The 11,175-nt window shown below is 35.2% G+C and overlaps 1 protein-coding gene across 2 annotated transcripts in view; it reads right to left on the reverse strand.

Moving 5' to 3' along the window:
* The window catches only part of LOC106883355 (digestive cysteine proteinase 1), a 46,029-nt gene extending 36,113 nt beyond the window's left edge, over positions 1–9,916 (reverse strand). For both annotated transcript variants that reach the window (XM_089355484.1, XM_089355483.1), the window contains exon 1: positions 9,856–9,916. In XM_089355484.1, the coding sequence (XP_089211610.1) occupies positions 9,856–9,895 (40 nt within the window). In that variant the 5' untranslated portion in view covers positions 9,896–9,916. The remainder of the gene's footprint in view (positions 1–9,855) is intronic.
* Between the last annotated feature and the right edge of the window lie 1,259 nt (positions 9,917–11,175).

Here is an 11,175-nt window from a genome sequence, read left to right on the forward strand (position 1 = left end):
TACTCAATCAATCAGAGCTGATATGGGATTAAACAACTATATTGCACTATCAGTATACTCAGCTTTGAGGAATTACATTTGTAGAACAGAATCAATAATTATTCTTAACAGACACAAAGGAATATTATTGATTACATTGACCACAGTATTTCAATGGTAACTATTTTATCAGTCCTGAAAGAATGAAGGACTAAGTTGACTCCTGAAGGATTTGAACTCAGAACTTTTTCCAATACATAATGTACCACAGCCACATACTCTAAAGTCTCATTCTGTGATTTAAGGTCACATTGGGTAATGTGATCCTATATTTACTGGTTTAATTCTAATTCATACTCTAATATTCTTTTGTCTTTATCTTTTAATTGCTTGTTGAGAGAAGAACAGATATGACCTTTTTCTTTCCTTCATGGATGGTGTGAGAAAGGGAGAAAGTTATCAGAATTGAAGATCTGACCTAAATACCAGCAGAGTGAACTCTACTAAAGGAACCCATGCACCAAGAGTTGATAGTGTTCAACTGGGCTACATTTTAAGCCTACCAGCCACAAAGTAGCAGCACATCAACTGCCCTTGTGACATTATGTCTGATCCTAAGAAATCCTTATGCTGCAAATGATTGTTGATCACTACCCTGAGGCATTTACACTAGTTGTATTTACCTTCCGTGGAGGCGCAATGGCCCAGTTGCTAGGGCAGCGGATTCGCGGTCACAGTATCGCGGTTTCGATTCCCAGACCGGGCGTTGTGAGTGTTTATTGAGCAAAAACACCTAAAGCTCCACGAGGCTCAGGCAGGAGATGGTGGCGAACCCTGCTGTACTCTTCCACCACAACTTTCTCTCACTCTTACTTCCTGTTTCTCTTGTACCTGGAATTCAAAGGGTCAGCCTTGTCACACTGTGTCATGCTGAATATCCACGAGAACTACGTTAAGGGTACACGTGTCTGTGGAGTGCTCAGCCACTTGCACGTTAATTTCACGAGCAGGCTGTTCCGTTGATCGGATCAACTGGAACCCTCGATGTCGTAAGCGACGGAGTGCCAACATACATTTACCTTCCAAGCAGTTTCAAACTGAATCAAGAAAAATTCCAATCATCATCTAGAAGCTTGTTAGTCTAAGGGTATGATTCTCGCTTAAGGTATGAGAGGTCCCAGGTTCGAATGCTGAACAAGCCCAATTGTTTTAGGTGCAGGTTTGGCCATGTAGTAAGAAGTTTGCATCCTAACCACATGGTTCCAGGTTCAGTCCCACTATGTGACACTCAGGCAAGTGCCTTCTACTACAGTTATATTTATGTGTGTGTATTTGGCCCGTGTTTGTCTCCCCCCCCCCTGCTTGACAACTGGTGTTGGTATGTTTTCATCCCCATAGCTTAGTAGTTCAGCAAAAGAACCTAATAAAATAAGTACCAGGCTTTAAAAAAAAAAAATGGTACTGATGTCAATTCATTCAACTAAAATTCAAGCTGGTGACCCAGCATGATCATAGTGTCTAATAAGCAAGACAAGTAAAAGAGAGATAAAGACAGATCAGTCATTCAACATTGGTTGTAGAGCATAACACCACTTTTGTTTTGATTTTTAAAATATTGAAGAATTTAGGAGAATAACTGTCATTAAGCTGGATTTTGAAACATAAATTAACACAAGTTTGATGAAAGTTTTAATTTAACCCTTTAGTATTCAGATTCCTCTGTCAAATTTAATGTTCATTTATTCACACTGTCTTGAATTAATCATACATTATCTCATAGCTTAGAGATTTCAATGATGTGATTATTTTTATTATGACATTGTAGAGTAGGTGTGAAATGTTGGATCTGGTCAGTTTGTACATAAAACAGGCAGAATATTTTGGCCAGATATGGCTAAAGGGTTAAACCAGTTGAAAACAGGAAATTAGTATCATGCAACCAGTGGCAGCCTCAGGCAAGTATCAACAGAGAAAGGAAAAATTACTTACAGTACATGTATTAATTCTATAAGATCTTTCTTGACTTCTCCCCAAAACATTTTTGAGCTATAACAATTGAAGCATTGCAATTTCAACTCAATTGGGTTCTTATTTTGCAAATAGCTATAAACGTGCTTCCTTTTCTCAATCAGACGGTGCCATGTAAAAAGCACCAAGTATATTCTGTAAAGTGGTTAGCATTAGGAAGGGCACAGCCATAGAAACCATGCCAAAGCCAACAATAAAGGTTGGTGCAGTCTTCTAGCTTATCAGTTCCTGTTAAGCTGTCCAACCTATGCCAGTATGGAAAACAGACATTAACTGACGAGACTAGGTCATCAAGTAGTTTAATAATTAGTGTATAAAGTACATTATGTAATACACCATGTCTCTCTAACTAAAAAGCATAGTCTCTTCACTACTATTGCTATTACAGCAGCTACTATCCCTTAGAGAGGAGTGATCTCTAGCTCCTTCCACTCTGGCCCACCCCCATTAAGCTTCACACTAATTTCCATCAGTCCTTCCTCTCCAAAATAAATCCTCTGCCATCCTCATTCGGCCTAAGTTTTCTCTGCAGTTTTAGAGGACTTGTGACAGCCATGTACAATGGTGTCTTCCTCCAGACAAAAACTATTAAAAAAAATAATAAATGCATATGAATTCTATACTGTATAAAAAATTATTTCTATGCTTTTTGCTGGATACTTCTAAAGATAAAAATGAACATTTGACTGAAAGACCACATTCAATTTCAGTGCAGTGAAAACAATACAGTGTCTCAATTTTATCTATCAATCAACATCCTGGCTAAACCAAATAGTGATGATGATTTGACAAGTGAATAAAGAAAATTTAAGGATTGAAAGAGCTACATACAATTAAACAAAGCCAGGATAAAAAATAAAAAAATTAAAAGCTTATCTCTTATATGCAGCTTCCAGTAATCATGAACTTTTACACTAACAAAAGGATACACATTTGTAGAGGATAACTATAGTTAGCTGGTGCATAATTATTGCAGTATTTTTTTTTTTCAACAAATTTTATTCAACAAAAACAATATTTAACAAAAACATCTTTAAATGATGGTCTGACCGTCAGCCAAGTAAATAGGAAGCAGTAATTGAAGTAGATGGTAAATAAGCTCCAGAATTTGTTACATGTTGTTATTGTTTTTGTTGAATAAAATTTGTTGAAAAAAAAGCTACAATAATTATGCACCAACCCAATAATACTTAATTCTTTTAGAGCTCAAGTATTTTAACTAAGATATTATAAAAATGACAAATTACGCCCAGATCAAAACAAAATTCATTAGTTTGCTGTGAGAATTCTATTATATTGCAAGGCCACTGAGGTCAGTGTGCCACTTCTCTTACCAGTCGGACGACTAACCTGGAACAATGCAACTCTTCCAAGCTGGATGTTCCAGTCTTCTATAACCATTTATATCTTCAATCTGATATCCAATGTCTTCCACAAGTTAATATATACTCTTCTTGGTTTGCTAATACTTGTAAGTCAATGCATGGGTTTCCAGAGAAGGAGATTTCTGGATATTTTATCTTCACTTCTCCAGCTGTGTCTTGCATAACATGTTCTTGCTGGGAATACCATGGTGATGGTAGGAAGACTACCATATGTTTGCTGCTTTGTAGGGCATTGCCACCAAGAAAGCTTGAAAACAGCACAAAGCATTCTTGTGTATGTATAATTAAGTTTCATTCCTAAGTCTCCTATTCAGTGTCTGTTGAAAAGCCGTAGAGAAGACTAATTCAACGACTGCCACAAAGAAACCCTCTTCATAAACACAAGCATGGCTGTGTGGTAAGAAGCTTACTTCCCAACCACATGGCTCTGGATTCAATCCTACTGTGTGGCACCTGGAGTAAGTGTCTTCTACTATAGCATTGAGTCAACCGAAGCTTTGAGTAGATTTGGTAGACAGAAACTGAAAGAAACCTCTCGTGTGTGTGTGTGTATATTTGTATCAGTGTGTCCATCACCGTTTGACAAGCAGTGATGGTGTGTTTACGTCCCTGTAACCTAGCAGTTCGGCAAAAGAGATTGATAGAATAAGTACTAAGCCTAAGAAATAAGTCCTGGGGTCGATTTGATCGACTAAAATTCCAAGGTGGTGCTCCAGCATGGGCGCAGCCAAATGAGTGGAACAAGCAAAAGAATACCATCGGGAAGGGAAGACTTCCATAGAATTCCAAGTCTGTCAAGAGCATCACCTGTTTCTGCAATCCTTGCCAAACGATTTCTATCACTCTACCAGCAATAACTGAAGTATAAAAATATTCTTGTCTGATCCAGACAGTTAACACCTTTTGTTCATATAGCCTGAGAAAAAAAATATTTATTATTTTTAACCATACTAAGCATAATCTGTCAGCCAGTATAGCACTGCCAGCCAACCATGGCTGCCTTCAAGTCTCTAATATGCTGCAGGTATCTAGTTCAGATTTTTTATTAAAGGATAACTTACAGTCTTTCTCAAACTAGTCCTCGATACCAAAGCAGGTCAAGGACACTCCCCGTCCTTTCTTTAAGTCATCAATATTTTTTTAATCCAAACTACAATTAAATGATCCAATGGTAACAAGGTTATTGAACAATATAGCCAGAAAGGTACTTCAAGTGTTGTCACAGTGTAAATAAATAAAATATTCTATTTGAAATATTTTTTAAAACCTCTATAGGCTGAAATGTCGGTGTACAATATAAATACAAACATTACGGTATCGACCAGACTATCAGATGTTATACATCGCTGGTCACAATGCACTTTGCATTGTTTTAGCATCTACTGGATAGGTGAGCAGGCCAACATTCCCCCAGATCAGAAGACTATTCCGTCGCAGGGTTAACCATTTACAGCTGAGTGAACTGGAACAACATGAAATGAAGTGTTTTGTTCAAAATCATTATGTGCTGCCCAGTTTGGGAATCAAATCCAAACTACTAGGTCATGTGTCTTCACACATGCTAACATACATCATCATCATCATCGTCGTTTAACGCCCGCTTTCCATGCTAGCATGGGTTGGACGATTTGACTGAGGACTGGTGAAACCAGATGGCTACACCAAGCTCCAATCTGATTTGGCAGAGTTTCTACAGCTGGATGCCCTTCCTAACGCCAACCACTCAGAGTGTAGTGAGTGTTTTTACGTGCCACCCGCACAAAGGCCAGTCAGGCGGTACTGGCAATGGCCACGCTCAAAATAGTGTATTTTATGTGCCACCCGCACAAGAGCCAGTCCAGGGGCACTGGCAACGATCTCGCTCGAAAGTCCTTACACATGCCGCGGACACAAGAGCCAGAAAGGCGACGCTGGGCACAGGTGCCACACATGCCTTTTTGACTTATTCCTCCAAGATTAACAATGATAACAAAAAAAAAAAAAAAAGAATGGTTTCAGTTCACTGTATTCATGAAAATATATCATATATATATATATATATGTATATATACAGGGGTTGGACAAAATAATGTAAACACCTAGCATCATAATTTTGAAATATCTATAAAACTGTCTTTTTTTATTTATTATTAGTGTTGCTTAATATGTTTTGCTAGAATTGCTGTTTCTCTTCAGATATCATCAGAAAAAGGTAATTAAAATTCATTAAAATGACAGATCTATTGGACTTTCAAAGAGGTCAAATTATTGGTGCTCGTATGGCAGGCGCTAGCATAACAAAAACAGCCGAAATGCTTGGTGTATCAAGGACTACTGTATCGAAAGTAATGGCAACCTTTGAGAAAGAGGGAACAGCATCCTTGTTGAAACAAAACACCAGAAGAAAACCAAAACTTTGAGATAGTGACCGTTGAACTCTTACGCGAATTGTTAGAAACTACCACAAAAGTACAGCTTCCAAAATTACTGCAGAGCTTAATGACCACCTTGAGAACCCAGTTTCCACAAAAACTGTTGGCCAGGGGCTGCACAAAGCCAGATTTCAGTCGTGATTCAGAAAATAACTACTTTCAAAACAAACATTACAAAGTGTTTACAGTGGAGTAAAAAAACCTACAGAATTGGTTCCTAGAGCAGTGGAAGAATGTTATTTTCTCGAACGAGTCATCCTTTATTTTATTTCTGACCACTGGCTGAGTATATGAGTGGAGACAGCCAAAAGAAGCATTTGACCCAGGCTGCCTTCTTCCAACTGTAAAACATGGAGAATCTGTGATGATCTGGGGTGCTATATCTTGGAAATCCACTGGCCCAATGGTTTCCCTTCATGGCAGAATTAATATTTAAGCATTTTATCTGATCAAATTCATCCTATGGCTGCGGAACTATTTCCGGGGGGAAACACAATCTTTCAGGATGATAATGCGCCAATTCACACAGCTCAAGTTGTTACTGAGTGGCACGAGGAACATTCTAGAGAAGTTGAACATCTTATCTGGCCACCACAGTCCCCAGATATCAATATTATTGAACATTTATGGTGCATTTTAGAGAAACAAGTAAGGAGTCGATATCCTCCCCCATCACTACAAGAACTGGGGACTGCTTTAGCTGAAGAATGGATAAAAATTCCTATGGAAACAATTCAAACTTTGTACAAGTCCATACCTCATAGAATTCAAGCCGTAATTACCGCCAAAGGCAGTCCTACTCCATATTAAAATAAATTTGTTTGAAATTTTAAGGTGTTTCCATTATTTTGTCCAACCCCTGTATATATAGTGCAAAGTTGGCCTTGATTGAACATGCTTATAATGAAAGGCATCATTCCAGCGCACATAGTAGAGACGTAAACGGACCCCTCCCCACCTTAAAATTTTTTTTTTTTGTACAGAATCCCATGTTAATAATTTTTAATCGCTACTTCAGAATTTCAATCGCAGTTTTGTGTGGTTTGGCTGTCATTTTTAGCTTGAAGGCTAAGGCCGTAGAATCGGGAGGGGAGGAGTTGAGGTAATTTCTTTTTTTTTTTGAAAAATTGAAATTTTACAAACAATTTGTTTTCAGAATCATAATCTCCGTATTTTGCAAAAAAGATTTTTGGAAAAAGTGAAAAATTAAGAAATGGGAAGATGAGGAGGGGGATTAAATTTTTGAAGTTGCAATTTTGGAAAAATTTTTTTTTTTTTTCAGAATTGGAATCTCCATAGCCGAAAACGTGGGATTCTGTAAAAAAAAAATTTTCTAAAGGGGAGGTGGAGTCCGTTTACGTCTCCGCCATGTGCGCCCTCATAACTTTTTTTTTTTTTGTACTTTTTGGAATTTTCACAAAATTTTTGCGAATTTGTGTTCTACACGTGGGAATTCATACGATTATGTAAAACAAAAAAAAAAGTTTTAATTTAATCTCCTCCTCCAACCTAAAGTTCCCTCAGTCAATATCATATCGCATCCGCATCAGTATCGAGTGCTTTTTTTCTTTGTCATTCGGTTTTTATTGTTGCTGACTCAATAAACGACCTAATGAACTAAAGACAGTTCTTTATAATAAATAAATAAAGAAAGAAAATCTTTAAGTTCAGCTCTTAATTTAAACATTTTTATTTTCCATTTTTCTACCTCATTTATTCACTTTCGAGCAAAATATTTATAGTTTGCTTAATGTAATAATAATATATGATGTTTTCTCAACTACACACAACATTTGTTAAGTTATTCTTTCGGTGGTATGTACCTATCTATAATAAGCAATTTCTCAAACCTCCCACTACTAGAAGAAAAACCTGATCTAAGACTATATTTTCCAATTATGCATTTAGTTTTTTAATAGGGTCGTTGAGTGCGGTTGCTTCGAATATTTCAGTATAATTGCAAGAAAGATTAAGCGACAACAAAGAAGCTCCAACATATAACTTACCACCATAGATAACATGAATTTATCTATGAACTCTATAAATAAACAAATGCGTAATAAACACATGCGTTGGTGGAGATGGAGTATATGTAATCTGAGTATACCACCCCCCCCCTTTTAAATTTTGTTTTTTCTGTTACGGAATCCTATGTTTCAGACCATGGAGAATCCGATTCTGGAAAAAATTTTTCAAAAATCTCAATTTCAAAATTTCGACCCCCCCCCCCCCCGGTTTTTATATAGTTCCACAGGGTAAATCTAACCCTAACACTAGTTTTGTGAGATTTGGCTGTTATTTCTAGCATGTAAATAGCCTGCTTGGTGGGGGGGGGGGTGAAATTTTTCAAAAAATTTTTTTTTCAGAATCGGAATCTCCATAGCCTAAAACGTGGGATTCCGTAAAAAAAATTAATAAATAAGGGGGGGGAGGTTCGGATTACATATAATCCATCTCTACCCATGCGTTTACATGTGAATATTCCATCCGTGTTCTCAAACCTTAGCTCTACCGTATACTTTAAGTGCACAAACAAAAAGGAAGAACATTAAGAATTATAATTGAAATACAGTACATAAATTATTCAGCTCAGACATGAAGCATACTTAAAAGCTTGTGAGTTGAGAGAAATGTAATTGATATTTCTGGATGGCAGGACGAACGGTTTCACGTGATTTGCGAGAACTTTGGTTATTATCTTTAGGGAACCAAACGACTGGATGGATGCGATTCGTAAAAACTTTGGTTTGTTATTTCTAAGAACCCAAACAACCCACAAGAGCTCCATGGCATAAGTAACAACACTTTTACCTAAAACTTTAAATACTAAGCAATATCATTGTATCAGGATATATAAGTGGAACTTTTTAGAATTATTAACAATCGTCGTCTAAACAAGCAACAACCTTGATAAACAGATTTCAGTCCGTAATGAATCATGTGCGTGCATGTTAATTAAACACGAATATAAATAAATATTTAAGTGTGTGTGTGTGGTGTAAGTATATGGTATGTATATACAATTTCAGTATTTTTCATTTTCAGCTGAGAGATGTACGATTTCACATGAAACCGTCCGGTAACTTTGGTTCTTTATATTATATTACCATTACACCCAGTCTTTTACTTTACCTTGGGAATCCTTCGGTATCAGACAAGGACATTCACCCACTTTTTCAGCCTGGTCCCTTTATCTATGTAATGAGGGAACGTTGACTGCAGTTTTTCTTTCTTTTCCTGACTTACTATCTATCCTATAGATATAATCTTGAATAAATTTATATAAATTGTTTATATACCAAGAACAAGTATGAAGTCAAAAATATACGTAAACAAATGAGTGATATGCTAAAACAGAAGCTGCATTAAAGATAATCTGCCTCGCCGGCAAGGAGTTTCCTCATAGGTTCACGGCGTGCTAGATATAGCAGCAAAATCTAACTCAAATCATACATTACCAGCTTAAAACAGAGAACACATATGATACTGTAATCTTAGATATAGATAAGGTGAGAAATTCACAAATGCAATATCTTTGACCATCGTTCTACTCAGATAAATTTGACCTGGGGCCAAATAACAAAGACAACCACCCAGTTGTTTATTTTGATTTAACGCACACACATATTATACACATATATACAAATGCACAAAAATCTGTCTAGTCATAAATTAACTGTTTAAGAATTACATAAAAATATATATAAGAAAAAACAGGATCGCAAGTGTTTATATTTATATATATAAGATAAACACGCTCTATAAATATATAGACATGTAATCAATACTGTGTGTATAAAATAATGTGCTTACTGTCTATACATAGTTTTTAGTAGAAATCTATAAATATATTCTTGTAGAACAATACATATACAGTTCAACATATGCGCATATACCAACTACTTGATATTTTTTTAAAATCATAATATATGTTTTGTTTTCTTTTTTATCGAATACATGAGAGAATATCACTTAAATCTCTTATAATTTCAAACCTATATAAAACAATAGGATACAGAGATATACGAAGAAGATTCCATAATTTTGCTTACCAGATATAGAGACAAGAAACGGTAGGACACGAGTTGCCATGATATTAATTCATTTAGTAATAAACACATGAACAACTAGCGTGTGCTTTTATATTCGACCTCAAAATCGGGCGACTTCAGTCAGGTGACGGTGACGTTTTAAGAGGGAGTTCCACCCTCCGAATCATTCAGCTGACCTAGCTCGTGATGTTAATCATATACATGCGCGCGCACACGAAAGCGATTACATATATATACAAAGAATATATATATACATGTATACACACATATATGTACATACTTACATCTACATGTGTATATATATGCATATCAGGGTACAGGACGTTAGAACAATGAACTACATATATTTATTTATTTATTTATTTAAGTGTGTGTGTCTGGTCTTCGAAACGTCTGGATAGAATAGAGACAGCTGATGAAGGGATATTCCAAGGGGCTTTCCGTTTTCCTATGTGTTCGTTCCGTTGTCTGTAGTTTATTGTTCTAACGTCCTGTACCCTGATATGCATGTATATACACATGTAGATGTAAGTATGTACATATATGTGTGTATACATGTATATATATTCTTTGTATTATATATATATATATATATATATATATATATATATATATATATATATATACATATAAATATATATATGTGTGTATATATATATGCACACACACACACACACACACATCATATATATGTGTGTGTGTATATATCTATAGTTATGTATATATATATATATATATATATATATATATATATATATATATATATATACATATATATATATATATACACACACACACACACACACACATTATATATGTGTGTATATATCTATAGTTATATATATATATATGTGTTGTCCGATGAACGGGAACGTGAAACTCACAGTAACGGTTTTTTTGTTATATTTCTGCTGCTTTTAAATAAAGTATATATATATATATATATACATACATATATCTATATGTCTGTTAAAGTCTGTCATACCTGCCATGATGAAATACCACAAGGTATAGAAAATACGTATTCGCCTTTATATATTTAATCCTTTATATTGAACACTCAATATTTCATCTATTCAATAAGACATATTCCATATATTCAATAAGACATTCAATACTTTATTTCATTGTACCATCCATTTTTATTTTATTTTATATTATATATTGTATATTCCATATTCTATATCCCACATTGGTTTTGCAGGAATATAAATAAAACATAAAAAAACAGACAGTGTTGGAACTCTTTTAAACAAAATAATATATATATATATATATATATATATATATATATATATATATATGTATATATACATATAT

This window comes from Octopus bimaculoides, chromosome 7, assembly GCF_046866305.1.
Source record: "Octopus bimaculoides isolate indiv1 chromosome 7, ASM4686630v1, whole genome shotgun sequence".
NCBI classification, from domain to species: domain Eukaryota; kingdom Metazoa; phylum Mollusca; class Cephalopoda; order Octopoda; family Octopodidae; genus Octopus; species Octopus bimaculoides.